The sequence below is a fragment of the Calonectris borealis genome, chromosome 27 (genome assembly GCF_964195595.1).
Source record: "Calonectris borealis chromosome 27, bCalBor7.hap1.2, whole genome shotgun sequence".
Classification (NCBI taxonomy): domain Eukaryota; kingdom Metazoa; phylum Chordata; class Aves; order Procellariiformes; family Procellariidae; genus Calonectris; species Calonectris borealis.
In genome coordinates, this window is record NC_134338.1 from 4599777 (window position 1) to 4627208 (window position 27432).

General features: G+C 47.1%; 1 protein-coding gene across 2 annotated transcripts in view; it reads left to right on the forward strand.

The window, feature by feature from the left end:
• Nucleotides 1-4921: 4921 nt before the first annotated feature.
• The window catches only part of ADAM9 (ADAM metallopeptidase domain 9), a 31202-nt gene continuing 8691 nt past the window's right edge, over nt 4922-27432 (forward strand). Inside the window, exons 1-15 of one of the 2 annotated variants that reach the window (XM_075174920.1) lie at nt 4922-4989; nt 15288-15385; nt 16786-16850; nt 17956-18034; nt 19971-20047; nt 20791-20980; nt 21779-21844; nt 22291-22362; nt 23096-23265; nt 24548-24629; nt 25407-25540; nt 25748-25919; nt 26041-26133; nt 26362-26557; nt 27089-27194. In XM_075174920.1, the coding sequence (XP_075031021.1) occupies nt 20834-20980; nt 21779-21844; nt 22291-22362; nt 23096-23265; nt 24548-24629; nt 25407-25540; nt 25748-25919; nt 26041-26133; nt 26362-26557; nt 27089-27194 (1238 nt within the window). In that variant the 5' untranslated portion in view covers nt 4922-4989; nt 15288-15385; nt 16786-16850; ... (1 more) ...; nt 19971-20047; nt 20791-20833. Of the gene's footprint in view, nt 4990-5535; nt 5665-15287; nt 15386-16785; nt 16851-17955; nt 18035-19970; nt 20048-20790; nt 20981-21778; nt 21845-22290; nt 22363-23095; nt 23266-24547; nt 24630-25406; nt 25541-25747; nt 25920-26040; nt 26134-26361; nt 26558-27088; nt 27195-27432 lie in introns of those variants that run through there. The other variant, XM_075174919.1, reaches the window with a different exon arrangement.

Here is a 27432-nt window from a genome sequence, read left to right on the forward strand (position 1 = left end):
TGCCAGCCAATGGGCGCCCGCCGTCTCGCCCCGGGGGGCGGGGAACAGCCGCCCGCAGCCAGTCAGAGCGAAGGCGGAAGAAGCTGCGGGGCGCTGGGACGAGGTGAGGCGGAAGTGCGCCCCAGGCGAGGCGACGATTGGCTGCCAGGGAGGCCTGCCTGCCTATGGGCGCCGGCGGGGGGCGGGGCGCCGGCCGTGCTCCCCGCGCAGGCCTGCGGCAGGGAGCGGGCCACGGACGCGCTGCCCGCTCGGCGGGAGTCGCTGGGGCGCGGTGGGAGCCGTCAGGCGCCGTGAGCCCGCCGCGCGGGAGGGAGCGGCCCGCCGCCGGGGGCGAGGCCTCCCGCCGCCCCTTGCCGCCCGGGCGCTCGCCCCGCGCCCGCCGGAGGTCCCGTGGTGCCTGCCCCGGTACTCGGGGACCCTTCCCCGCGGGTGGGCGCACCCTGTGCCCCCTCCGCGGGGGCCGCCGCCGCCTGCTGTTAGCACCGGGGAAGGCCTCACCGGGGCTCCGCTCCCGGGGTCAGTGTGTTGCACGGTAACAAGCAGAGAGTTCATCCGCCTCGGCTGAGGCAGCGGCAGGGAGAGGCTCCCTGGCGGCCGGGGCTCGCTGGGGTGTGCGCGTCCTCGCAGCTTCCTCCAGCTTGGGCTCGGCGCTGGGGCAGCAGCCCGGCACCCGGAGCAGCTCTGGCAGGTACCGGTGGCCGCTTCTCCCTGCGCTCTTGATGGGAGAGAGGGTTCGGGTGAAGAGCTCCCCGTGTTACTCGTGCGGCCGCCCCCCGCGTGCCTGGTGCGGGTAATACCGCCCTCCTGAAGGACCTGCGGCTTTGGCTTGCTCGCTGGGGGTTAATGGCTGTTGTTGGGCTGGGGAGCTGTGTAGTGGTACTGCTAGGGTCAGATTCCCTCTGGCCTGCCACAGCAATTGGTTTGTCTGTTGGATGTGATGGCCAGCTGTCCCACTAAGCCCTTCTTTAATGATTAAGAGGCTTCCAAATGGCTTTAGAAATAGCTTAAAGATTGCATAGCATGTGGGCTGGGTGGCAGTGGATTTCATTTGCAGCACTAAGGCAGAGGAAGGATCACATCGAGTGTGTGTTTTACTCAGGTTTTACACCATTTTGTCAGTGTAAAGCACCTTTGAAATGGGTGTAAATGAAACTCGTGCTTTGGGGCCTGATGTTTCAGACTTTACCACGTTAGTTGCTGGGGGAGAGGTTGTGTCCAAGGGGGCTGGGAACGCTGTTGAAGGCGAGAGGCGGCAGCAAGGAAATAGGAGCCAGGGTGGCAGCGGGTCACGGTCCGGAGGGAGCTGTACAGCCAAATGCTGCTTAGAGGAGGCTTAGAGCCAGGAGAGGTGGAACTGTGTCTTTGTTCCCTTGAGCTCCCCGAAGTGTGACTCTGGAAGTCTTTTGCAAATAAATGGGACTCGACCCCTTGAGCAACTTCCCACTAATAGGAAAACAGGGAGGGGATTTCAGGAGTTGGCTATACATCTCCCTGCCCAGTCCTGCTTGGATAGTCAAGTACCAGAATTTTTTTTATCCTAACTGTCCTACCCCTTGTACCAAGTGATTGGCATTGGGAGACCCCCTTGCCTAGTCTTGGCCCTTCTTTGTTATGGTCGGAGGGCTGTAGAGATCTACCTCTGTGCGCTTCCTGGATGAGACTCGGTGATTAATTGAAGAGAACGGCACACTCGGCTACATAAAAGCAGAGGGTTAAAGACTGGGATCCTGCTATTGACCCTCTACATCTGGACAAGCTGCTGCCTGTTTCCATCAGTTTTCTTCTGCCTCATTTTCTTCTACCTCATTTAATCCCCCCCACAGTGTCTTGAGGACACTAGATTGGAAATGCCAAGCGCAGTTTGAGACAGGTACGTGGCATTCATTAACTCCAGCTGCAAGCCAGGCAAAACATGTAATTTGATAAGAATGCATTTGGGAAAGAGCCATTACCAGGATCCGTAGGTGCCCGTCAGCCAGCGATCACTGGTGTGGTGTTAACAAGTGTGCTTCCTAAGCCAGCTGGACTGTTGCTGGTGATGTCAGTGAAGTCCCGACTGCATCCAAAATCCTTAATCTGTCTTATTTACAGTGCTTATAAGCAAACAGCATGCACGTGGTATGTGGAAAGGATGTGGGAGCCAGCAGGATTGAGGTTGGAGGGAGAACATGACACATCTGACTTTGCTATTTAAAACTACTGTTCCAAGTTTAGCCAATTTAGTTGGAGTCCTTATACCCTTCAGTCTGGCAAAGGTACATGTTCAGCATTCACTAGAAATGGCCAGCCCCATCACACGAGGATTTCTGAGAAATTTCTTTTCTTGCTGATTCTACAGCTTTGTTACAAAGAATTCTGAAAATAACTGACAAACAGCAGACGTCCTTTGGGGAATTCATTCCGTATCCTCTCCCCTGGCCTCACTGTCTGCTCGAGCACAGTACGGCTCACTAAACCACAGCCCGGCAATGTCTGTCGTCCAGCTCACAAAGCGTCAGTGAACCCCACGAGTACCCACATGTACAAGATTTACGCCCCGATACTGGACCGTACTGCTGTTCATGTTGTACATCTGCCTTGCTCCCTTTAGAAACCAGTCTCAAAATCTTCTAAAACCTCCGAAGGGGATTGGCAGTGACAAAGCGCAAGGGAGGAAATGCCTCTTTGCGTGGGCTTTCCTTACCACTGCAGAGGAGATGCAAAGATCCCAGTTATTTGCTGGTCATTACATCTCTAGCCTTGCACCGTCCGCTGCATTCCTTGGGAAATGGGGCTACTGTCTTGCGGTCCCACCGTCAATCACAGGCAAGAGGACTGTGTCCCTGCTCTGTCAAAGGATGATGGAATGCTTTTCCTTGAAAAACACCGAATCCCCTTCCCCAGACATTGAGTGAGGTCCTTTTCAACATCTACCACATAAGCCTTGTTATCACACTGGATACTACTTTGCCTTTGGTGTAAATAGTTGGGTTTGCATCTTTTTGGCTCACCAACCAGATCAGCGAGCGATTTCAGCTAGACTGGCTGCTGTATTGCATGGCTTACTCTTGTATTTCCAATGTCCTGTGGCAATGAGATGTCCAGCACAGATATTTGGTTTCCATATGTTTTTTCTTAGTAAGTTCACTTCTTTGAGATATTTCCTGTTTCTGCCTTTTATGCCTATTTAAGAGAGTATTGCTCCTATTTAAGCCTTTGAAAGAATGAAACATCCTAATTTTAATATCAGGTAACCTCTAAGGCTTTTGTCTGCAATGGGTTTTCTCACTTTGCCTTATTCTAGTCATAAAGTCTGTGCTGAAGACAACTAACGGCCTGAATCCCAGTGCTTGCATTTGAGGTTTCATTTGGGACTTAAGACGTTGCAGAGCTCCAGGATTTATTGGTTTGTTTCACCAGTTCTTCTGCAAGCCATGTCGCACCGTAACCAAGCGATAGCTTTGCTGATGTGGGCATTTCAGGTGTGTTTCAAGCGGTTGATCACATGAGCAGTTCTCCAGACTTTTTGTTTCCAAAGTTGGCAGGTTTGCATTTGACCCAAAACGTGTGTTCAGAAGCTGTCCTAGCTTTCCGGCCTCGTTTCTGGTTCGTTTCTGGAGCTTTGAGGTGTGTTATCTTCAACTCCTTTTATTGCAAGGCTGCAATAGTGGTGGTGAGTTGACAGAAGTCAAGGGAGATGGATATAGCTCTTGCTAAATATGGACCTGGGAATCTCATGCCCCTCAGGCAGGAACCACGGGATGATTCATGTTTGTGCGTTATTTGTACAGTGCTCAGTGGTATCTGTATTCGATCCATCCATGACATTAGCCTAATCCATGGGAAGCCTCCTGTATCTTGGCTAACACCCAGCTTATGGGAAGCACAACTGACTCAAAAGCGATGTGCAGCTTCCGTGAGGGTTGAAGATATATAACCTCTATGTTGTTTCTAACATCAGGCGGGAATAAAATCCTCTGTCTCACCTTGCAGGATTATACAATTTAGCGTTCCGGCTTCCTGCATAGCTTCATGGTTTGGTCTGTTAGGATACGTAGAAGTGGCTTCATAAAGTCGAGTTGTCACCTCCTTCCAACAGGAACAGGAGGTTTTCTGGTTGCTGGAGGCTGCAAGGGGGGAAACCTGAATCACAAATCATCTTCCTACAGCTCCTGCAAAAATGGATGCAGAGTTTTGGAATGCGAAGGGCCAAAGGACTCTTTCCTCTTTAATTGTTCACTGTAGCGACAGCAGCATAAACCTCTTAAAAAGTCTGCCAAGAACTCATTGTTAAGGAGAGGGGGAAGACTTGCGCCAGTTGCTCAGCCTGTTACGTGTTTATTAATGGCATCTTATGCATTATGTGCATTCAAAAGCAATTTCTAAAACATCGTAGATGTTGGTCAGAACCGTGAGTGAGAACTTGGGTGTGTATGGATGTTTCTGGCTGATAGCCCTCACAGGGCACTCACAACCAGTTGTCTGTTGGTTGTGCTGATGAGATGTGTGTGGCCTTTGGCGTAGGTCTGGCTCTGCATCTATGGCGAGGTATTTCGCTGCATGTTTTGTTCAAGAGCAGCAACCTGCTAGGGAAAAGAACATGGAGGCTCAAAAAATCTTGTGAAGTACCACACTTGGAAAACCAGGAAAGGTTATCGATATCTGAGAAGCTGCCAGTAAAAGTAGATTTTATTTGTCTAGGCTCTTGTACGCTGCTTATCACTATGGCATGAGGGTGCTTCTCCATCACCCGCTCCATCACCTGACTGATGTGTCACATGTTGTTTATGCCTCCTTCTCCGGGAGGAAGGTGCTCCGTGCCGTGCCCGGGGAGGGTGTTTAGTGGGCTGCTGTGTGCCTGTTGGAGGCAGGGCAGAGCAACACGTATGACGCTTGGAGCAGACGGCAGTAAAGCCTGTGACGGTGTTTCATTCTGGAAAGTTTTTCTCTTACTCACCTGTATCCCGTGGGATCGCGCAGTGGAGTGCTAATGTGAAGTTGTGTTTCCAGGTGCTTCAGATCTGTAATGTAGTTTTTTGGAAGGAAAGGCCAGAAGAGTCATTGTGTCTGTGGTCTGTGCTGACACCAGTTCCCCTCGGCAAGCTTAGCTTTGGGACTCGCTGGCTCCCGGGATGTGCTTGCTCCCAGGACTTAGCTGTTTTTTCTCTAAGGACGCATTGGAGACCTTAACGCTAGAGTTCTTCCAGCCTCTGTCTCACGAGGAGGCGTCGGTCGGGTCTCTCTCCTGACGCTGCGGGGCTCCTTCTGGAGCGCAGCCTTGCCCCGCGCGGGCGCGGCCGGCCCCGGCTCAGCCCCGGGCCCCTGGGCACGGCCGGCGTTACGGAGTTTCGGCGGGTGCCGCTGCCGCGGGCGGCTCGCCGACGCCCCGCAGCCGAGGGCCCGGGGCTGCCGCCGCCGCTGTCGGCGTGTGCGGGCCCGCAGCCGCCGGGGCCGCCCCTCGTCCGCGGAGCTGCGGGCGGGCGGAGCGGCCCCGCCCCGGGGCGGCGGGGGGCGGCGCGGCGCAGGCCCCGGCCCGGCTCCATAAGGCCGCGGGCCGCCGGCCGGACCCAGGGCCCCAGCCGGGAGGGGCGATGCGGACGCGGAGCGCCATGGCCTGGGCCCGGGCGGCGCGCAGCTGCCTCTGCCTCCTGCTGCTGGCCGCGCCCGGGCAGCCGGGCCGCGCGGGTGAGTGCGGCGGGGCCTGGGCCTGGGCTTGCGCCGGCACCCCCCTCCCTTCGGGCGGGCGAGCCCGGGCCCCCCTCCCCTTCCGGGGCAGCGCGGCCGGACCCCTTCCCCGTTCCCTCCTCATCGCCCCCAGGGCTGCCAGGGCTCGGCCTGGCGCTGGCGCCAGGTGAGGGGGTCTGGCAGCCCCCTTCGCTTCCTCGGGGCTGCCGGGGCCCGGCCTGGCCCCGAGCGCTGGCAGGCGGGGCGGGAGACCCCCCTTCCCTTTGCCGGAGCAAAGGACCCGCCTGCCCCCCGCCGCGTGGGGTGCGAGGGCAGGGGCACGTCCCCCTGTGCAGGCAGCCCTGGCGGTGCGCGGCCACGCGCGGGGCTCACGGGTGTCCGGAGGGGGGCGCGACACAGCCTGGGCCCTGTCCGGGGCGGCCTCTGCCAAAAGGCTGCTGGTAGGTACAGCGCGGGGCCAGGGGTGCTGCGGAGGGGGCGGGGGGGCAGCAGGGCCTTTGCCCTAACGCTGAAAAGCGAGGCGGCGGGCTCGGCCCGTGAGCTGGCGGGGTCCCCTGACACCTGCTGGGGCTCGCAGGCGTCCGGGGAGCGCTGTGGCTTTGCTCTCCAGCCCTCCTGTGCCAGGCTAGCCTGCTCTCCAGGGGCTCTTCCAGGCTCCTACTAAGCAGGTGGCAATCCGCATACAGGAAAGCCTGTAAAACGTGCGGTGGGGTGGGCAGCCTGTCCACGTGTCTCCCAAAAATTTGTGTGAGCAGATCCTGGGTACAACATGTAATTTCCCCTGCCCAGAGGATGTTGTGTTTCTCTGCGGAGGTGATGGAACACCCACATCATTTCCACTGCATTTCAGGGGACATGTGCAGGGACCTGTGTCTTCCCCCCTCTGTTTGGGTGGCCTTAGTCACCACAGAGCCAGGCCACAGCCTGCGCTGGCACAGCCGGGCACGGGGCAGGACCCCCGACAGGCTGCTCTCCCCTGAGGAGGACAGAGACCCCGTCCTGGGACAAGAACTCGGGCGCAGCACGGTGCCATTGCTAACAGCAGTGAACGGATGCTGTGCTCGCTCTATGCTCTCTCTATGGGCTTTTAACGAGTTGACGCTATGCTGTCTTTATGGGCTGTTCATTAATAGAAACCGTTCTCTTTATGGGCTTTTATGACGCTGATTCTGATGTTACATATCCATGATAGGCTGAAATGTCTCCTCTGTCGTTGTTCTCCTCCTCCTGAAGGGATATATGCACTCTGTTAAACTTCTGTGTTTATCATTAATGCATAGTTTTATAGTCAGGGCTTCCTAACTGAGGAGTCTTCTCTAAAACTAATGTTGATGCTTCATGCTGAGAAACAGTGCTCTTGTGGTGGGTAGTATCTCTGCCTGAGGGATTCTGTGCTGCGAATCTCTTGCCTCTCACTTGGCGTGTTGTTACTGGCGGTTGTGAGCTGTGTGGTAGACGAAAGGCAAGCTTTGAAAGGTGGCTGCTGGCTTGTGGCGGAGGTAGCACGGCATGTTGGAAACTGCCTTGCCAGAGCACCGAGGAGCAAAGTATAAAATGACGCATCTCCTGGATATTGGCTGCTTGTGCTTCCAATGGACTGGTCGGTGTTCTGAGGAGTAATATTTTAGTTCCTACTCGATGATGGGAGGAAACGCAGGTCCCTGAGTTACCGATGGTGGATGGCAGTGTTTCTCTCTGCCTTCTGAAGTCTCTGTCCCTGCTAATAATGCCAAATCTGCGATGAAAGATAACGGACCTTCTTTGTCTCAGGTCTGAGTGTGATGGAGAGGGAGAAACGAGTCACCTGTTTCAGTTTATCCAGGCACTTCCAACTTTTGGGTTGGAATGTAAGTGCTTTGGACACTCCCCAATAAATAGGGATATGAGGCAGAAATGAGGTGTTACCGGAAACTCCTAATTGAAAATTCCTGAATGAACGTAATCATATAGTGATGTGTAGTCTTAAGGGATTTGTATAGTGTAGATTTCCCCCTCCTATTTGTGTCCATTGGAGGCCTCAGCATTTGGCTGTATAAATTCATAAAGAAACGGTCTGTGTTTTTTGCTACTTGATCTCTTCCCCAATACTTGGTGTCATACACATACCGGGATGTTCTAGCCACACTTTACTAGTTTTTAAAAGAATTCTTGAAGTGTTTAAATGGTTTGGTTTGAATTTCTGGGGAGATGCAGTGTTTGGTTAAGATAAATTCCTTTGTTCAGCTCATGAAAAACACAGCACTGCCTCACCCATATTTCAACAAATCTGGGACAATCATTCAGCAGAGTAAAGAGGGTTTTTGTGGTTCTTTCCTCTGTGTGAAGAATAAAAAGAGGAAAGAAATCTCAGTATAGCTCATACTGCCTCTCGTAGTGCTTTGTTTTCGGAAAAAGGAAGTTTGAAACATGACTTTGTAGGTTTTTGCATGTCTTGGTCATTCTCATTTCTCAAGCTAAAATTAAAAAAGAAAAAGTTTATTTGCTCAACTCTACTGACTTCTGTGATTGAATTTGTCTTGCATGGTCTCCTTTGGTGGCCAAATTTAAAGATAGCGACATCTCCAAAGAGAAGCGTTCCCACGAACCTCTGCTGTGTGAAGTGAGCTGACATCTGCACAGCTGACGAGACTTGGAGGAAGTGAGTGGGCCCTGTGTGCGAGGAGCTCCTCTCCATGGGCAAGGCTGTCATGGGTGGAAGGGCTGAGATTCCAGGGCCGCTGACCCAGGAGGAAGCATGTCCCAGTGAGATTAATCGTCTTGCACCAGAGAATAGCGTGGCTTTGTCTGCTTCTCCTTGCAAGAAGGTTCCAAGGTGGAGAGGATGTTGTGAACAGTACCAGAGAAGAGGAGCAATAGTCCTTTTTGTGGAAAAAGAGTAGCTGTTGTCTTGCAGACAAATTAGTGTGGCTTTAGAAAGGGCAGAAGGAATAGTAAGAGTCTAGACAGGAAACACTTACACCATAGGTCAGGATTTCAACAAGAGGGAGATAAGAATTTTCTAGGAAATATTGCTGTAGAAGAGCTCAATATCCTCATTAACATCCAACACTCCCAGTAAGAGAAATTGCATTAACCAATCTTGCCAGCTTTAATGTTAAACAAATATTCCAGGTAAGCAATAAATCAAGATGAATTTGCTTCTCTTGCCATGATTGTTGGTCACCTTTTCCTACCTTCTAAAAAGGCACTGTGACACAAGGAGACCCACTTGGTCTGAAGATTTAGAGCAAGGGAGGGAGGAGACGAAAAGAAAAGTCACAAGGAGGAGTACCCTGTAGAAGAACAGCTGGCCTGATGTTCCCAGGTGCTTTGGGGATGGAGCATCACCAAGGCATTCTTTAGCCTTTGAGGTGTGGGAGGAACTGAAACTGCTGGCTTCATAGGAAATGTTCCTACTTTTAGCAGAAGATTTGTTAGCTTGGTGTTTTGTATAAATCTCTCGATATTTTTAAGTGGACTTGGATAATATTTACATAGTGAAAGTGAAGGAGATTTTTGCTTCTAGTAATGCGAAGAGTAAATTTTACTACAGCTGTCATCTTAGCGGAAGGGTCAACTGCACCTAAAATGCTTTTCCTATTATGTGATTGATTGAAGAAATACACTGAAGAAGTAATCGGTGGTTACATGTCATTCTGGAAGGGCATCTGTAAGCCAGTTCACAGAAGTTTCTACTCAAACAGATACTCCTTGGCAAAGTCCTTTAAGATTTTGATAATGGGATACAGAGAAGGCATACTGAATTGAATTTGCAGTTGATACCCTTCCAGTCAGATAGGATTCGGCTCCTTAAAGAAAGGATTAGCAATCCTGATAATGTGGGCACGAGAGAAATATCTGGCAGAAAGATGCGGCTTTGGAAGGACGGGTGCAAAACGTTCTGCTGAGGTGGAAATGATTATCTGCACAAGTACGAGAGGGTGAAAAATGGGGTGCAGGAGCATGTTGGCAGGAAAGGAAATGAATGTTAGAGTAGGTGAAACAACAAGTGAATCAGCCATGCTGTCTGTTATGGAAGAAAGATTAACCTGTGGAGATACATAAACGCACAAAGCATGTGAACCTTGATACTTGTGATGCCTCACTGGACTGTTGTGTCCTGGTTTGGATCCTTTTTCGGATAGGTACGGTCTAACTGGGGAGTAGAGCCAGTAGAGCCTAATATGAATGGTCAGAGACCTAAGAAATAGGATCCACGAAGAAGTGCTGAATATTGGCCTTAGTTGAAGGAAAGGAGAGGGGAGTGTGACAGCACACTTTGAAAATCTGAAAATTTGCAGCCAGACAGAAGGAGAGTAAACTGTCCACCTCCTTTGGGAATTAGAGATACGGCTTAAAACACAGTGAGGGAAATCTGTTGGACATCAGGGATGCTTGCTGGAGATGCTTTGTGTGGAACTGATCTTACCCTGAGACCCGAGGATGGACTAGATGACTGTGTAAAGCTTTTAGCGCTTCTTAGTGAGCAGTCTGCTGCCTAAGTGTCGAATGACTGGTGCAGCTGACCTCATCTATTAATTGTAATCCATTATAACAATGGTTAATTTAATGAGTTTGTGTATTTAATGCTTTAGCAATGTGCATCTTTTGACTCAGACATGCACACAATAGAAGATTAAAACTCATTGCTGCTAACTGATGCTCTAGGTTTAATATCGTTTTGGTCAAGCCTTTATGTTTATAGTAAAATGGCTAAAAGTTGCCAGGGTGGATGCAGGCACAGGATAAATCCAAAGAGAGCATTAGCAACATCTTAGTTCTGTGTGGTGCTGATTTTTTTCCTGGCTCTATTTCCACGCTCACTTAGCGATTGAGTAAATTGAAGTAGGCAAGTACAAGTAAATGGTCATACTGGGTATCTTTACTCTGAGTTTCACTGATAGACAGCTGTGAACAAATTTGAGTAGTATCAGAGGAATTTGTGTTTTGCTTATTGTACAGAATGATGCTTTTCGGATTCACTTGTGATGCTGAAAGCAGCGGTGGATCCAAAAGGGGTGGTCAGAGCAGAAATTGAGCCCTGCAGCCATTGCTGGCAGTCCCAACGCACTGCTGGACCCTGTGATGCTGCAGGTGGGACGGTTTTGAGCCTTTTTTGACAAGGCGAACTCAATCCTCCTCGGTGTGGGAAGGGTGGTTTTTTGCATGTTCCTTGTTAGCGTCTGCAGCCTGAGCTGCTGAGCTGGTCACATGCCGATGAGCTTGTTTTTATGAAATGAGTTCGTTTTGTGGTGTAATAGGCTACAGTCTAAACTTTCCTGTTTCTTTTTTTTTTTTGCTTCCATTGAAGAGTATATCTTTGACCTCACTTCAGTTTGCTTGGGCAAGAGTCACGGAAAAAGAAGGGTGATAATTGGGGTGAACTGTTCGGTGTGGGTGGACGTAGCTGTGTGCTGTATTTCTGTAACTGAGCTAACGATCTGCAGGCATGCCAAGGTCTATGAAGACAGGAGATGCAGCTTGACTTTTGCTGAATATGGATCTTACCTGTCGGGGAGCGAATACCCTAACAGCTTACCTCAGCATCTGGAGAGCCATAACGGCTATGACACGTTTCGATGGTTTTCAAGCTCCCGCATGCTATGGAACGTGCACGAAATTCCTACTGTGGATTTGGGGCAGGGAGGGGAAGATGATTCACATCTTCCTAGTTGCCTCCAATGCTTGGTAATTAAAGGCAGTCTTTAATGAGACAAGATAAATATAGTGGATGCAATTGTTTTTTTCTCCTTGGAAATACAATCTCAACTAGTGTTACACCCAAGAATGAATGATAAGAAGCATATTCTCAGTGGTGACACGCAGCTCAGACAGCAGCCTTGGCCAGTGGCAGGGAGCACCTGAGTCCAAGAAGTCCTGCAAGTTACTGAAAAATTTATTGCAAGCTACTGTGCTTGAGAGCCATACTTACTATACTGCAATGAAGTTTCTCAAAAGGGGGTGGAGAAAAAGCTTCAAAAATTAGTGTATCTTAGGAAAACAGAATATAAATATCTTCAAACATCTTATGCGGAAAACAGCTGAGTATCTGAGTTTGGTTTTTGCTGTCACTTCTGCCTTTCCTTAATTGCTATGAATTAAACCACCTTTACTTTGTACTGAAATGTATGGATGAATTCTCATGGATAGTAACTGTCTTGACTGGAGGGTAGCATCTTAATACCGATGTGGTTGCAGGAACATAACTGATAATGCCTTCACAGCATGCTGGAACCTAGCGTTTATCTAGACTGCTGCGATAGCTGCAAACTGCCTTGTCCTTGCTAGAATTTCGCCTGGTGCTAATTAGGTCAGACTGAGTACATTTTTCTTCCCGGGGTGAGATAAGGTCTGAATGTGTCAGTCACTAGAAAGAGCGTTGGGTGCTAGGTGGGACTAGAGGTGGCCAATGTGTTATTGGATTAAGGACATATCTTTCAGGATTTGTGTTTCTCGTAAAGAAAAAGGCCCGTCCCCTAGTAGCAGCCTTTGTAGGAGGAAGATTTAGGGGCAGGGCTGTCTTTTGCATGTTCTGATTTCTGCTTCGTTGCACTTGTCCCTTTCATTGGATTTTTGATTAACTAGTCTGGTGCCCTCTTTGAGGGTTGCTAGCGATGCGTGAAATGTTGCATGGGGCAGTCAGCATGGAAATAGGTTCTTTATAAAGTGAGGGTCAATGCAATGGAGGTACCTGCCGTAACGGATGCTTTTGCTCTGGCGGTGTCAGTGAAGGGGCGTGCGGCGCCTTCAGCCACTGCGGAGCGGTTTTGTCCCGGTGAGAATCCCACAACACACACTCTTGTCTCTTCTGTACATCAGCGGGCTTGTTGTCAATTCGATCTGTACTGAAACATGAGGAGAGAAAGGATTTTTTTGCCAGAAAGGGAAGGAGAACTGAAAGTTAAAGGGAAAGCTATTTGCATTAAATTTGAACTTTGAACGTGAAGGCTGCTTTTCTCTTTTTAGTTCCACTAGAAAGCAAGGTGGTGCCTTCCTACCCTTATATTTTAGCTTGTCGTAATAGGAAGCACTTTGTTAATCAAGACAAACACGCCCTCCTCCTCTGATGAATTTTGCCCAGAATGAAGGGAAGAATAAGGCATTGTACCTGCAACCAACTCCCAAACTGGTGGTAATGAAGGGAGGGAAGGAGAGCAGAAAGCAGGGGGAGAACTGTCAGAGTATTCGGAGAGTTGAAAAATTGTACTTTTTTAGTGCCGTTTCTCACTCTTCCCAGAAATCCCTCCCAGTTTTGTAGCTTCATATGATGATTCACTCCTTTGTCTTCTGCTTCCAAGCTGCTTTTGGGGAGGCATGCCGCTTTCTGAGTGCTGCGAAGATTAACCGTGCCCTGCTGTTTCTGTAGCGTGTGTCCTAAGAGAGTCTCCAAAACGCCGTCCAAATGTCACAGTGTCACATCCCCCACTAATAAAGGCATTTCTGGACGGCAGTGGGGAAGTAACAAGTGCAGAGCAGCGACGTGCAAGGGCTCGGGACCGGATAGAAGTGAAATGTGTGGTTGGAAATGACAAATGTAGCGAAATGATTTGCCGGAGTATGTACTTTTGGTGGTTCATCCCAGGGAAGGAAGCAGCCCTTCCCTCCCCTGCTTTCGGGCCAAGGAGGTATTGACACTGTACTTTTTGTAGCCTGTGAACATAAGGGCTATTTTCAGGAAGTTTAACTCTGCCTTTTTTATACCTTTTTTCCAACATTCACTGTAATTAATGAAACTTCTGCTGCGGTATGTGTACTATGTTATTTCCTGAGAAACAACACCCCTCTGCCGATGCTTGTGTGACAAAAATGCTGTATTACAAATAGATGCACTGCAGCGCATCTGTGTTCTCCAAACGGACGTACATACGTGCTGTAACATGAGAGAAGTTGAAAGCAATCTGATGGCTTTTGCTTCCTCTTTGGGGGTATCGGTGGAAAGAGTGCAGAGGAGTGGATGTGCTTTTCTCTTGGGCAGTCGCTTACCGGGATGCCCCTTTGAAGCGCTGACCCGAGGTGATATTCGTGGTGCTGAGGTTGCGCAGCAGCCTGCTGGGGACGGAAAGAGAGGCTGCAAAAGCATCTGCAGGGGTCTGAATGTCACTGCAGCTTGGCGGTGCTGCCTCAGGGAGGCTTTCAGGGGAACCCCTGGCATTTAAAGCCTGCGTGGGGGCTCCAGCCCATTTCCCAAATGATGGAGCAGGCCTCCCACAGAGACTTGGAGCACGCAGTGCCTTCGTGCGACTTGCGAAGGCACAGACGCCTTCGGAGTTGCAGTGTGAGTTTTGGTGTGCTCAAAGTGGCTGGTTTTTAAATGAATGCAGCATCTTGGTCCCACTCTGAGAGCTTTTGGAGGATCTCAGAAACTAAACACCCCCTCGCCACCCCCCAGATGTGTGGCGATTATTTCTGGAGAGAAACGGTGACAAGGAGGATAACTGTTCCCTTCCCCCCTACCTTTGGGTCGGGAAGCTCAGGCTCCTCTGATGAGCTCACCGATTCCATTGCCATGAGCTAGTAAAACTGTTGCTCTTAATCCTGCCTGCAATCCTGGGCGACCAACCTCCTGCTTCCTGGGGGAGCGGCTCCCGAGCCAGGCACAGCAGACTGTTGATGGGAAAAGTCATTTACATGTGCAATTTATTATTGTTTATACGGTCGATATAGAACAGTTGCTTGCAAATACTGATGCCTTATAAAGGAAACTTGGACCGTCGACTTTTGTTTGGTTGTTGTTCAATCAGAAGATCTGGCTGATGTTGCATATGCAAATTATTTATAAAGTGATCTGCAAAAGGCCACTTTGTTGCATGTGTTTGTTTCACCTCGCTTGTTTTTATAAGGTCCTTAAGAGCTCTCTAAGAACATAATGAGTAGTACTGGCCTTGTGTCAGAAGTCTGGCTGTGATGTGCAGGGCGAGGATGTAAGGCTGAGCTCTGCTGGGCTGGCTTTGTGCCGCCGTGCCATTAGGAAGCACAGGAACTGCTGGAGCCCCTGGGAGCTAATCTAGAGAGGCTGCGTGGTGGAGCTGGTGCGGTTCTGCAGCTTTGCAGCACAGGATACCTGGTTTTGACACTGTCTTTCTGTGTGTCCTTGAACAAGTTCTCTCTGTGCTGACCTGCTTTGTTAAATGCTCTGATTCCTGCTGATGAAAAGTGGGGGTGTATGAGATAGATACTTGTAAGACAGTAATTGGAATGCGAAGCTTCCTTCTGGAAAATTTGGTGTCTTCTCTGCTGTTTGTGTGGTTTTTTTCTCTGGCCTTTTACAGGCAATCCAAGTGTGCTTTGCTCTTGAGATTTGCTCTGTGCTTTCCTATGTGCATCAGGGCCTTTGGCTTTTTCTGTTTGGGTTACAGCTCTCTAAATGCTTGTGGTGCTATGTTGTTTCTTAAAAGTAGAGCTTGTAAGTATGCGATAAGAAACGACGCCAGTCTAGTGGCAGAGGAATCTGCCCAGCGCAGCGCTGCAGACCCACACTGAGCAGCCCAGTTTCAGGGGTCTGTGATAAATTGGAGACCTGCACTGGAATCGCAGGCTGCCTCCGTCCTGCTGAAGGGGCTTTTCCTGAAATAGCGTTTTCTTCCTTGTGCCTTATTCTTCGATTGCCTTGTTTCTTTAGCCAGTGTTTCTGTTCTGCTTTCTAGGTTTCCAGCAGGTTTCTCTGTTGTCTTCCTATGAAGTTGTAATCCCGCAGAGGTTAGGAAGAGAACGGCGAGAGGCTTCCAATGTCTCCTCAGTACAGGTACTGGGCAGGCTTAAAAATGCCTTCAGTTTAGTATCTACTTCCTAATGACATGAACCTGAAATTCTCACAAAACACTATCGGACTCATCTAGCAGCAAACAAGTATCCATACCACAAAAGGTATTACCTCTGGCATTGCCTTTAGCTGAGTTACGGTAAATACCTCCCTGCTCCAGAGGTTACAAGTTGCCGCAATGGATTTTTGATCTGTGTGTAAAAGTTGTAATGAGAGTTGTTAAGCACTGGAATGAGTTTTGGAGCGGTGGTGGAATTATTATCCTGGGAGATGCTCAAAATCTGACTGGAGGAGGCCCTGAGCAGCCTGGGCCAACTCTGTAGCTGGCCCTGCTTTGAGCAGGGGGTCGGATTAGACAACCTCCAGCGGTACTTTCCAGCCTATATTATTCTGCTGTAGCCACGTAACTAAAGACGGCACTCTTCAAAGTTTTTGGATTAGACCAACTGTGTTTAGTCACAAATCTTATAAACGTTGGCAGAATTTAATATTAACAAAAATGCCTTGCAGTTTATTGCAGTCATTGACTAGTACTCCTGGTGTGATGTTTAATGTAGTGGTCAGGTGATTCAGCTTATCCACTTAATATTTCAGGGCCCTACTTGCTGTGTGTAGCACTTGGCCAGCGCAAGGCTGTGGAGGTACTGGCTCACTGTGAATGTTCAGTAATAGAATGGTATTGTCCTTTTCCAGCTGTAACTACGAGTTTTTCTGTGAAAGTCTTAGAAACAAGGAATAGGAAAACCACAAAGCTATTTTGAAATGGCTTCCTTCATGTGACTTTTCCCCAGCTACAAAGGAAGGGATGCAAGGTTCCAGAGGTAGGGACAATTACAAAGTAGGTTTCAGGCGCACCCACACGTGGTTATTCCTGGTCTGGAGCAACTAGCAAGATTTAAGAAGGAAAGTTTACTAGCTCAGTATCTGGCAATTTCAATGCGTGGATGTGGCAGCCATTTCGTCTGCTGGATGTCAGGGGAACTAGAGCAAATCCTGATGCCTGTGGTCAGCTTCTCATTGCGAAGTCTTGTGGGCTCAGAGAAGTTGGCTAGGAGCGCAAGGAACGCCCGCTTCCCTGACCGGCGTTGGGGTACCAGCAAGAAGCGTGATGGGAGAGGCAGCTCAGACTGAGACTTCTGCATCCCTCTAAGAGGTGGTTTAAATTTTGTTGGCATGAGCTGCATCTCCAGCAACTACAGCTGTATCTACAAAGGCTAACAATACAGACTAGTCCTGAGTTGTGGAAGGTGACAGTAGTGATTTGAATGCTATAGTCGTAGCAGTAATGGAGCTCGCAGAGACTGTTTTCTGCCAAACTTCTGTTGATTTCAAAGAATGTTTTATTCACTAACATGAGTAAAATGCAACTTTTTTATATTCAGGACAAGGTGTCGTATGCTGTTGAGATAGAGGGAAAAGAATACACGATTCATCTAGAAAAGAACAAGTAAGTGATGAATTTCTTTAGATCATTAAATTCCATCTGTTGTGTCCAAATAACAAGCTGACAGGTAGCATGCGAGTTCCAATTCTTGAGGTTCTTTATGAGAAGTGCAGTTACGTGCTAGCTCTGCGAAATCTGCAGAGAAAGACGGCAAAAATGGATTCAGTCACACAGTCTTGACTATCAGCGAGAAATTTTGTTGAACTCCAGCAACCCTGGTGATCCCCTTTCAGTGAAGGAAGCAGTAGTTTGCTCAAAGGGGATCTGGGGAATCATTGAAATGACTCTCTCCATTCACATTTAAAAATAAACAAACTGAACTCTATTTCAAGTAAATATTTTCACTTTCTTCTGGGTTTTGTTTATTGTTTCAGGGTTTTTTTTTCCTGTCTCAGTAGCACAAGAATACTAATAAAAGAGGAAGCTGACTATATCCAAGGCTTTAATACCCATAACGTACAGACAATATAGATCTTGTCTGTCTTGAGTTTTATTTTTAAAGGGCTACTTGCAGCAACAGCAAGTTACCACTTATCAGGCTATTGCTTCTTAAAACTTCCCTCATAATAGACAAAAGAGACATAACTATTTAAATGTACAAGCCCCTGGGGATCTCTAGCTGCCACTTGCCAAGCCCCTGACCCTCGGAAACACGGGAATTCAGCTACACCGCATCAATGGATTTACCAGTATGGGTCAGCAGTCTTAATCGTGGGAGACTTTCCCAATGCACTTGCTTCCAAAACTGGGGAAGAGAAGTCATGTGCAGCAGACTGAGTGCTGAGATTTTTTTTTTTTTTAATTCTGCATGAAAGCAAGCTTTTAAGCACAATTTAATGGGTTTTGATGCTTGTTTTACTTATCCGTGTGTGGTGTGAGGTGATTGATTTGATTTCATTAACAGTTCCGCCATTCTGATATCTTGGATTTTGCTGTGGAAATGCGCAATTTCTTTGTTAATTTTGGGAGGTTTTTCTTTTGAATGTTTCCTTACTTAATTGCAATTTATGTATTTGTGACACTTTTGATTAGGATCATCTTACTGCCCTGCTATAGTGTCATAGTCATTTCATGAAATTCCTCTTGTACTCCTCCCCTTTCCTTACAGAGAACTGCTGCCCAAAGATTTCACAGTTTATACGTATAATAAGGAGGGGAAGTTGCAATCTGAATATCCAGATATCCAGGTAGGATTTCTTCCTTTTTATACCCTTACTGAAGGTGACTTGAACACTGAGCATCTACAGGATGAGGGGGCCGTGTTACAAAATGGTAGTTGTATTTTTCGCTGAGCCACCTTCTAATCTCGTGCACGCGCGGCACTCTTCCTGGAGAGAAGCCTTGATTTTGGATGAGGCTCTAGCCTGGAGCTTGTAATAAGCCCGTATTTTCTTATGTGGAGGTGATTGCTGTCTAATTAAAAGCTACTCTTCTCTAGTAGAGAAGAGGCTTGAAAAGGAAGTGCTGCTCTTAGCTGTCAGGTGTCTCGTTATCTGAGAGTGGTGCTGTCCGTGTCGTGCAGCACAGTGCAGCGTTGGTGTCGCTTCTGGACACAGGCCTTGCTTCTCACGGGGACCAGAACACGCGGAGCAGGACTGGGGTGGTCTAGCGACTGAATATATAGCTTTTACTTTTACACACAATGGTCTTCCAGATTGGTCCACAAGCCAAAATGAACAGTCAGCTGCTGACCCATCTTTTCAGTTGTGCGAGGCTGTCTGTTAGTGATTCTAAGAATTTTTGAGGGTTGACAGGCTATCCATTAGTCCAGAAATTTGGGAACTACTAGAAGGGATGGGTGAGATCAAGCCTGGAGGACCTTTGAGAAGGATGTTATCTGCGTAGCACTGGGGTTATTCCACTGAAAGAGCAGTTGCAGCCCTCTTTTTCTGTAGAAGCAGGCTGCCTGATAGGTTGCCTTTGAAAATTTAATTGCTTCTGCAGAATAAGAGTAGAAAGCAGCTCGTGTGATACAAAAAGCATGAGAGTATTTCTAATGGCTTCACTCTTCTGTATCAACGTTGTTGCTTTGAAAGGGAAGTGATAGTCATATATGATTCATAGGATCTTGTTTTTGAAAATAGAGCAGCTGAGTCAACTGTCTATTTACTTCCTGGTTAAAAGTGATTGACTAAAAGGAAAAAATGCTTTTTCTGCACGAGGTCATGGAAGTCACAGTGGCCCTGAAGGATTAGCACATGCCTTAGTGCTTTCTGCGTTAGTTGCTGAAGCAACAGGCGACATAATCTACCTGGCCCCTGTGATAACGTTCAAAAATGCACTTGCCAGAGAAAATGGAGTATATTTGCCCATTACTACCACCTTGTCTAGTTTCCAAAATGTGTATATACAGAGGACAAAATGGAAGTATTCTGTCTCGTCAGGGCTGATGAGGGATGTACTGCGCAACCAAAAAGTTCGGCAGCACGGCGCCTGTTGGTGAGGGTAGCAGGTGTTGGCCCTCTTCTTGCTGGAGGGAGCTTACATACAAGTCAAACATTCTGCAGGACTGAGTGGCAATTTGGCCCAAATCAGTAGGGAGGGGCTGGCCTCAAAATATTTGAGGCAGGGTGGAGGACAGAATTCAAGAGTAGGATGGCTTACGGTCAAGTTAAGAAATCCAGTTGCTAGATAATGCTTCTGAGCCCTGCTTGCCTGGTATTTATAACATGTTGGCAGCGCCAGCTCTGAATCCGGCTTCAGGTAGAGTGAGCGGGCGAGTGGGATTTTGAGCTGAAATGTGTAACAAACTGCTGGCCCCACCAAGTTGTGAAGAGAATCTGCTTTACAGAATAGGGAGGTAGGGGTCCAGTTGGAGTGCCGTGCCCCCGGCATCTTGATTAGCTTTGTATAGGTAAGTGGCACTAAGGCAGGTGAGGAAATTTTTAGATGTATGTTAGTGAAGGAAAAGCTGTTACATTGTGGTAGAGCTAGAGGCATGTTTGAAGCTATAGACTGTAGATAGAAAGCATGTGGTAAATTTTAACTTAAAGCATATTACGTTCTCAAGGTGCAGCTACTGCCAGTCGGTGGCAGGCCTAGCAATTACGCGATCAGAGATCGCACTGGGTGTGCAGATATGTGTGGAATATGTGTGTAATGCGCCCTTGTTTTCCCATGTAGGATCACTGCCATTATCAGGGATACGTGGAGGGGAGCCTGGACTCTGTGGTTGCTGTCAGCACCTGCTCGGGGCTCAGGTAGCACAGCTCGTCTTTTGTGTCCCTGTTGTCACGTGAGTCTTGCGACTCGCTGAACCTGAAACAAAATTCTTGCTCTGTTTTTAACTACTGTTCAGCCAGACAGGGATTCATCGACCGGGGCCAAGCTGCAATAGTGTATGCCTTTTGCAGTCTTTCTGTGGTATCTTTTATTCATGTAGTTAATAGATATTTGAAATACCATTAAAGAAGTTACAATTTGTTATCAGAGTACAGTAAGTCGTTCTTTGACACAAATTTTGGCTTATTTTCTAATTTGGATAGATGGTCACTACAAAGAACGGTACATAGTGCAAAAATGGAAAGTCAAACTCTAGTCTGCAAATTTTACAAAATTGGCCCTAAAGCTTACGGACATCAAATTTGACTGGAAATTTTTTCTGCTTTGGGCTAATTTCCGTATCTTTTGGGACTTTGATCTTTTTGCACTGCCATGTCAAACACCAGAGTGGCAACAGTAATTGAACTAAAGCATTTTTGCTTAAGGCCTGTGACTTAATTTCTTGGGCATTGCAGACTTTTACAAAAATGTTTAATTTGCTGTATTTGTGAAGGCGCTATCCAGTGAAAGGCTGCTTTTGGGCTTGAAATGAAGCATGCTGTTTTGCATAGGCATGCCTTTAGTTATCAAAGAATAATTGTTCCTTTGTTTTACTGTAAAAATCTGGGTAACTATCCTCTGTGCTTAATGCAAGAATTTCTCACACACTACAATATTTTAGGGGTTTGGTGACAATAGGGAACATCACCTATGGAATTGAGCCCATGGATTCCTCTTCTGGCTCTAAACACATTTTATATCGATTGGATAATGTGAAGAAAGAGCCCACGATGTGCGGAGTAACGACTGAAGACCATGGAAGGGAACATACAGAGGAAAATCACCATCCCAGTATGACTCAGCTGCTGCGAGTAAGTCCTCCACTGTTTTCTCCCCAGTCCCCTATAATGCGTTTTGTGAGTGTTCAGCTAAGAACAGGGAAGCAGCTTATCAGATTTCCTGGGGTTTAACACGTACCTAAAGGTTTCTGATTCAGAGGGCTTTCTACACTGCTGAAAAACTCGGTTGCTTCAACAAAGCAATTGCAATTCCCTTCTGCTTCTGCACACAGCAGTGAGAGTCGAGTGGCTAGTTAGATTATTCATGGGCGGAGCTTTTTGGGGCTTTTAAGGGCAGGAACACTACCCTCATTGGAGAGGCTCATTAACAAAGTATTGTATCAGAAGCCAGGAGAATATTGTGGTGTTTATTCCATTCTCCTAACCATCAGAATAACAGTTTGGTGAAGGTCCCCCTTGTCATTTAAAGACTGGCTATACAGGAACAAGATTGCAGTAAAAGCAGGAGTATGAAAAACACTGTGTTTCACTTCAAGGTTGTTGGCGTTTGCTTGTTAGTATCTTTCTGCTCCTTTATAAAAGTGTATGCTGCTTTCCAAAGAAACCTGTGTGAAAAGTAAAAAGGTCCCCCGCTTTTGAAACATGGGAAAACTTTGTGCAGCTAAATTTTAGTGTAAAACACTTATAGAGAAATTGTCATTGCATTGGATTACACTTCTTGGTTTTGGCTTGTTTTCGTCTTGGCACAGTGTGCTTTGGGTGTGTCTCTCAAACCACTAGTTGTATCAAGTGAAATATGACAGTGTCATGATTTTTTTTGTTTACACTTGAATTAATAAAGTTGAAGTTGTCTAAAACTTTCTTCCGCAGAGAAAGAGAGCGGTCCTACATCAAACAAGATATGTGGAGCTGTTTATAGTTGTGGATAAAGAAAAGGTAGGGATTGTGTGTCGCTTTCCTTCCTACTCCCCAGGAGATGGCTTGAAAAGCCCTCAGTCATCGTTACTCCCAAATGGATTGTTGAAAGACACTGACACTTTAGCCAAGGTTATGCAAATACACTAACCTAAAACTGAATAAACATGTTCTATGCAATACCCTTCAGGAAAAGAGTAAACTGTCAGATAGTTTCTATGGAAGAGTTTCTATCAGCAGGGAATCTAATAATGTAAGGAAAACACGTGGCAAAAACTGCCTTTGCTGTTTTCTCTTGCATGTTGAGCAATAGCAATGAAGATGCTGCTGTCTTGATTAGCATCTTCTTGACAGGAGATTTGGAGCCCGGCAAAAATGTTTTTCATGTTACTAGTCTTAAAATGTTTTGTTCCTTTTTCTAACTCTTGTCTTTATCTCTTCATGACTCAAGTTTCTTTGTCTTGCAGTTTGAAGATTTTGGGAAGAGTGAAACAGAAGTAAGAGAACACATGGTGCAACTGGCAAACTTCCTTGACAGTGTAAGTTAAAGACTGAGCGTAAGTGGGAATGATGCTGTGTGCAGCAGCCCTGCAGCTCTATTTACTTGCATAGACTTCCAGCTTGGAGTCTGTTCTGCTACCACTTTGGTGAGAAGAAATAGGGGTTTTTATCAAGTCAGGAGCTAAACCCGTTCCCTCGGCCATCATTTTGATAGAACTCAGAGTTGCACCTGCACATTGTGCTGAAGGGGAGGGCCAGAGGAGCAGGGGCTGCAAAGCGATGGGAGTATTTATTGACAGTGGGCTTTGGTGAATGCATCACTATGAAAGCTTTTCCACCTCTAAATTCATCTGCAGTCATCATACTTGAGAATTAATTTAGGGAACTCTTCCAACCTGTGCTACATACAGTGAGAGACAGGACAGATTGTTGCAATTATTGCAATTCTTAAGTATTTGTCAAGGTTAGAGGAAAAAGCATGTCTTTCAACTTGACTATTTCAGATGATGCTATTTGTCAGGATTGAGACTCCTTTTTATTTCTGTTTTGGATTTTCTCATTGATCCTGTAGCTAATGAAAGTCTGAATCACAGGGAAAATGCATTCTGGTAATTTGAATTGTGTACTAAATTTAAAAAAAAAAAACAAACCAACAAACAACAACAACAAAAAAAACACCAACAGAAAAAGTAGATTCTTGCAATAAGATATATAACGCTAGACCACTTGTTCTTATCTGAAATATTTCTCCTTTTTTTTCCCCCTCCCCAGATGTACATCATGTTGAACATCCGCATTGTGCTGGTTGGTCTAGAGATTTGGAAGTATGAAAACATAATTAGCACAGATGGAGGTGCTGGTGATGTGCTGGCAAATTTTGTACAGTGGCGAGAGAAGAATCTTGTTTTGCGCCGGAGACATGACAGTGCCCAGTTTGTTCTGTGAGTTGCAGTTCCCTCCCTTTGACTCTTAAGAAGCTTATTCTATTCCTGTCTGCTCAGCCATGCTCTGGTATCAAAAGTAGCCGTTGTATTTCAGCAGAGAACCCAGTGCAATCTGCTGTGGTTTATGTACTTGTGAAAACATTACCAGTCAACTTAGGCATTTTTAAGAAGGTTTCTGTGGTCCTTGAATTCAGTGTCCTCTCTGACAGGTACATTGGTAAAGAACAATATCTTTTTTTCTGTCCCGCATGTCCTGCAATGTTGTATGTTGTATTGTATAAAGCTTCCATTCAGATAATCCTTTGTCAGGTTGTACACGGGTTAGACTTGTAATCTAGGGCTTTTTCTGCTTGAAAATGAGCATAAACCTGGTGCAGAGCATTGCATTTTAATGGAGCGAAAGTTGTTTCTGCAGTTGGTATCCAGAAGCTAGCTACGTGGTTTGAGCTTTGACACGTGATGTTAATCTGTCCGTCCCTACTGCCTTAAACTAGCACAGAGCTTCCTGAGCTGTCGTCTCTGCCCCGCTTCCAGGACGCGTGCCCCTGTGCACTTCCCGCTCCCGCAGATAGCGCGGTCCTTAGGAAGTCACTGCCCAAAGTACGAGAAAGGGCAGAGGCGAGAGCACACATCGCACGGGGCAGCAGCCCAGCCTGCCCGTGTGTGAAGCGGTAGCTCCCCTTCCCGCAGGAGCTGGGAGCCTCTTCTCCTCCAAGGCAGAACAGCACCGTTCGGGTGATGAGGGTGAAATGGCTGAAAAAATACTCATTTTAAAAATTATTTTATATGAAGTAAAATGTGGTGCATTGTTCTGTTGCACTTAAGCTTTAAGAACTGTGTAGAAACAAAATAAGACAGTAATGAAAAGGAAGTTAACAAGGAAAGAAATCTATGGAGTTTGGCAATCTATGGAGTAGAAAGGCAGCTAACAGCCAATTAAAACAAATGATTATAAGGGTGGACCATTTAGCTCTTTATATTTAGAGGGAAGATGTGGAAGAGGATAACTTCCTCTGCAAACTCTTGTCTTAATTTAAAAGAATAAAAGAACCATGAACAGAAAGATAAAGCTGAACTGGTACATTCAGACCCGCAGTCAATAGTAGTGCTCCTAGCAGCGCTCCTTTGTTAACGTTGGAAAGCTGGAAAAGCAGTATTTTGTGCCCCACAAGCAGAAGCGATGTACTGAGTGGCTGTGTGGATGGGCCGTACTGTTGGCAGTATCGTGCGTCTGTACAGTCGGGATGATTGCCTTTCCTTTTTGTCCCCATGACTGTAGGAAGAAGGGGTTTGGTGGCACAGCTGGAATGGCCTATGTTGGAACAGTGTGCTCCAAGAGCCACGCAGGAGGCATTAATGTGGTGAGATATCTTTAGTGATACTGTGAATGGGATCAAGATAAGAGTTTTGCACTCCAGAAGTCTTCCTGGAAGTGCACAATCTTTAATAACAAAGCTGAAGTGGTTTAGTGGGGGCTTTTTTGTGTCCCCAACCATTTCTGGCACTTCCATGGTATCTGGATCACAACTTTTCTGTAGTCTTCTGCATCCTCTGCTCAGCCTTCTCTCTCCTCAGTGTGCAGCACTCATGAAAAAGGGACAGGATTTCTCTGCTGACATTTTAAGCACCCCTGCCTTAGAAATATGTGGGAGCTGTGGGTGTTCTCAAATCTGTCATCTGGTGTCTGCTTGACCTCCACAGTCGTGAACTCCTAGAGCAGTGCCAGTTGACTGCCCTCTTTATGTGAAATTGCAGAGCGTTAATGAACTGAATTGTCGATCTTGGATAACTGGCAATCCCAGCAATCTTGTTTTCTTGGACTAGTGACAGAAGTACTGGAATTGGAGTTTGCATATTTAGGGAGATTTGGGCTGGTGTGGAGAACTCTAGTTTTTGTGTTAATGTTGCAGCTGCACTGGGAAGTAGAGGTTGTTAGGTAGTGTCCCAAATATGTTTATCTAAGGGCTCTTATTACTAAGCAAATGACATGCACATGGTTGGAAAGCAGGCACAGTTGGTCTGAGAATCCTGTTAACGTAGAGACAGAATGACAGAAGTGTCTTTTTGGCACATAAGTAAACACTGACTTTCTCAATATAAGCTGTCCGCTAATTTCGTTCTGTTTTGCTCTTGTGCAGTTTGGAAGAATCAGTATACAGATGTTTGCATCAATTATGGCTCATGAACTGGGACATAACCTGGGGATGAACCATGATGACGAACGTGTCTGTCACTGCGGAGCAAGCAGTTGCATTATGAGCTCTGGAGCATCGTAAGTAACTGACAAAAGGGAAAGCATTTTCTGAGGGTCAGAACTCCCCACCCGTGCGCTTAGTTTTTACAGGTTGCTTTCATCTTCAAAATACTCTTGCAAAGAGTCGTGTCACGCTTGCAGCTCATGGGGAAGCAAATGTTACCCTTGTTCTACAAACTGAGATTGTGGGTTGACTTAAAGGTAAGCTCATGTTCTCTGTTGCAGGGGATCGAGGAACTTCAGCAGCTGCAGTGCAGAAGACTTTGAGAAGCTAACTCTCAACAAAGGTGGAAGCTGCCTGCTCAACGTTCCCAAGCCTGATGAAACCTATAGCGTCCCGTACTGTGGGAACAGGCTGGTAGATGCCGGGGAGGAGTGTGACTGTGGTTCACCAAAGGTTAGTAGCTTGTGTGTTTTACAAACGCTGCCAGGGTAGCCTTGCGTGCCCCTCGCTGGAGAGGGGACTGTGCATGGCGGAGGGTGCAGTTTCTTGACGTTCACGGCACTTCTATTTGCAGGAATGTGAAAGTGATCCTTGCTGTGAACCAGGTACTTGCAGACTCCGATCTGGTGCTGAATGTGCTTATGGCGACTGCTGTAAAAACTGCCAGGTAAGAGGCTCAAACGTAGTATTTGGAAGTGTTCTTCAGCGGTTGGGAAAAGGAGAGAGTTAGCCTAGCCAGTGCATCTGTGAGGGGGAATTGTCGCTCACGTTCACAGCACCCACCGAGGGCTTCAGATCAATGCCCTTTTTTGGGGGCTTCTTGTGGGTTGGGTGCAGTGTTCGTCTCTAAGGTTTCTATTTCCTGATGCAGTTTCCCCCTCCTCTCTCTCTTTAGCTCCTTCCTGGAGGAACCGAGTGTCGGGCGAGTAACAATGAGTGTGACCTTCCAGAGTACTGCAACGGCACGTCCCAGTTCTGCCAGCCGGACTTCACCGTTCAGAACGGCCACCCGTGCCACAACGAGGAAGCCTACTGCTACAATGGCGTTTGCCAGTACTACGATGCACAGTGTCAGGATATCTTTGGCTCAAGTAAGGAAGAGCCCAGTGTTACAATTTTTCTAGGAGACGTAGCTAAAAGAATACACTAAGTTTATTTAAAATATATTTACTTGTTTTCCTGGAACAAAGACCAGCTGGCTTTGGCAGAGGATTTGAAATAGTGGTATTTGTGGCTTAACCTTCACACATTCTTCCTTTGTTACATTTAATGCTGTGCTGGTGGTTCAAGTAGTAATTTTCTTGCACTGATCATTCCTATTACCGTGGGGCTTCCGGTGTGTGAGGCTGTAAAGAAGCCATGAAGAAATATCAAGTGGTGTAATTGACTCAGTGTTAAGTGACTGTTTTTCTCTCTGTCTTTTTAAACTTGGAACCTTGTAGTGCTGACGTTTTCACCTCTTTATTGTTTTGATCGAGTTCTTAAGCTCTCTTAAGTGCTGCTTGGAAAATGCTAGGTGTAGCAGAATAATTGCTCTGTGTAAAGGAGACATGATGATATGAGATGTTTCTGTCCCTGTTTAACTTGGTTCCTCTGTCTGGGGGATGGGCTGTTGTTTGCAGAAGCCAAAGCAGCCCCCAACATTTGTTTTGCTGAAGTGAATTCCAAGGGTGACAGATTTGGCAACTGTGGTTTCCACGGCCATGACTACAAGAAATGTTCCAGCTGGTGAGTTGAGCCCAGTGCATCAAGCAGTTCCTAAATGTATCATTGAGAATCCTTATTTGGGTGCAGTAGTATTAGTTTCGGGTGTTTTAGCAGGTGCACTGGGGAGAAACATGTTATCCCACAATGTAACCTTATTGACATGTATGCATCATTCTGAAAGCACAGTGAGATAGCTTAGAAAAGATGTGTTTTATCCTGATTTCTGAAGCTGTTATTAGCACTTAAAGCCCCCACACTT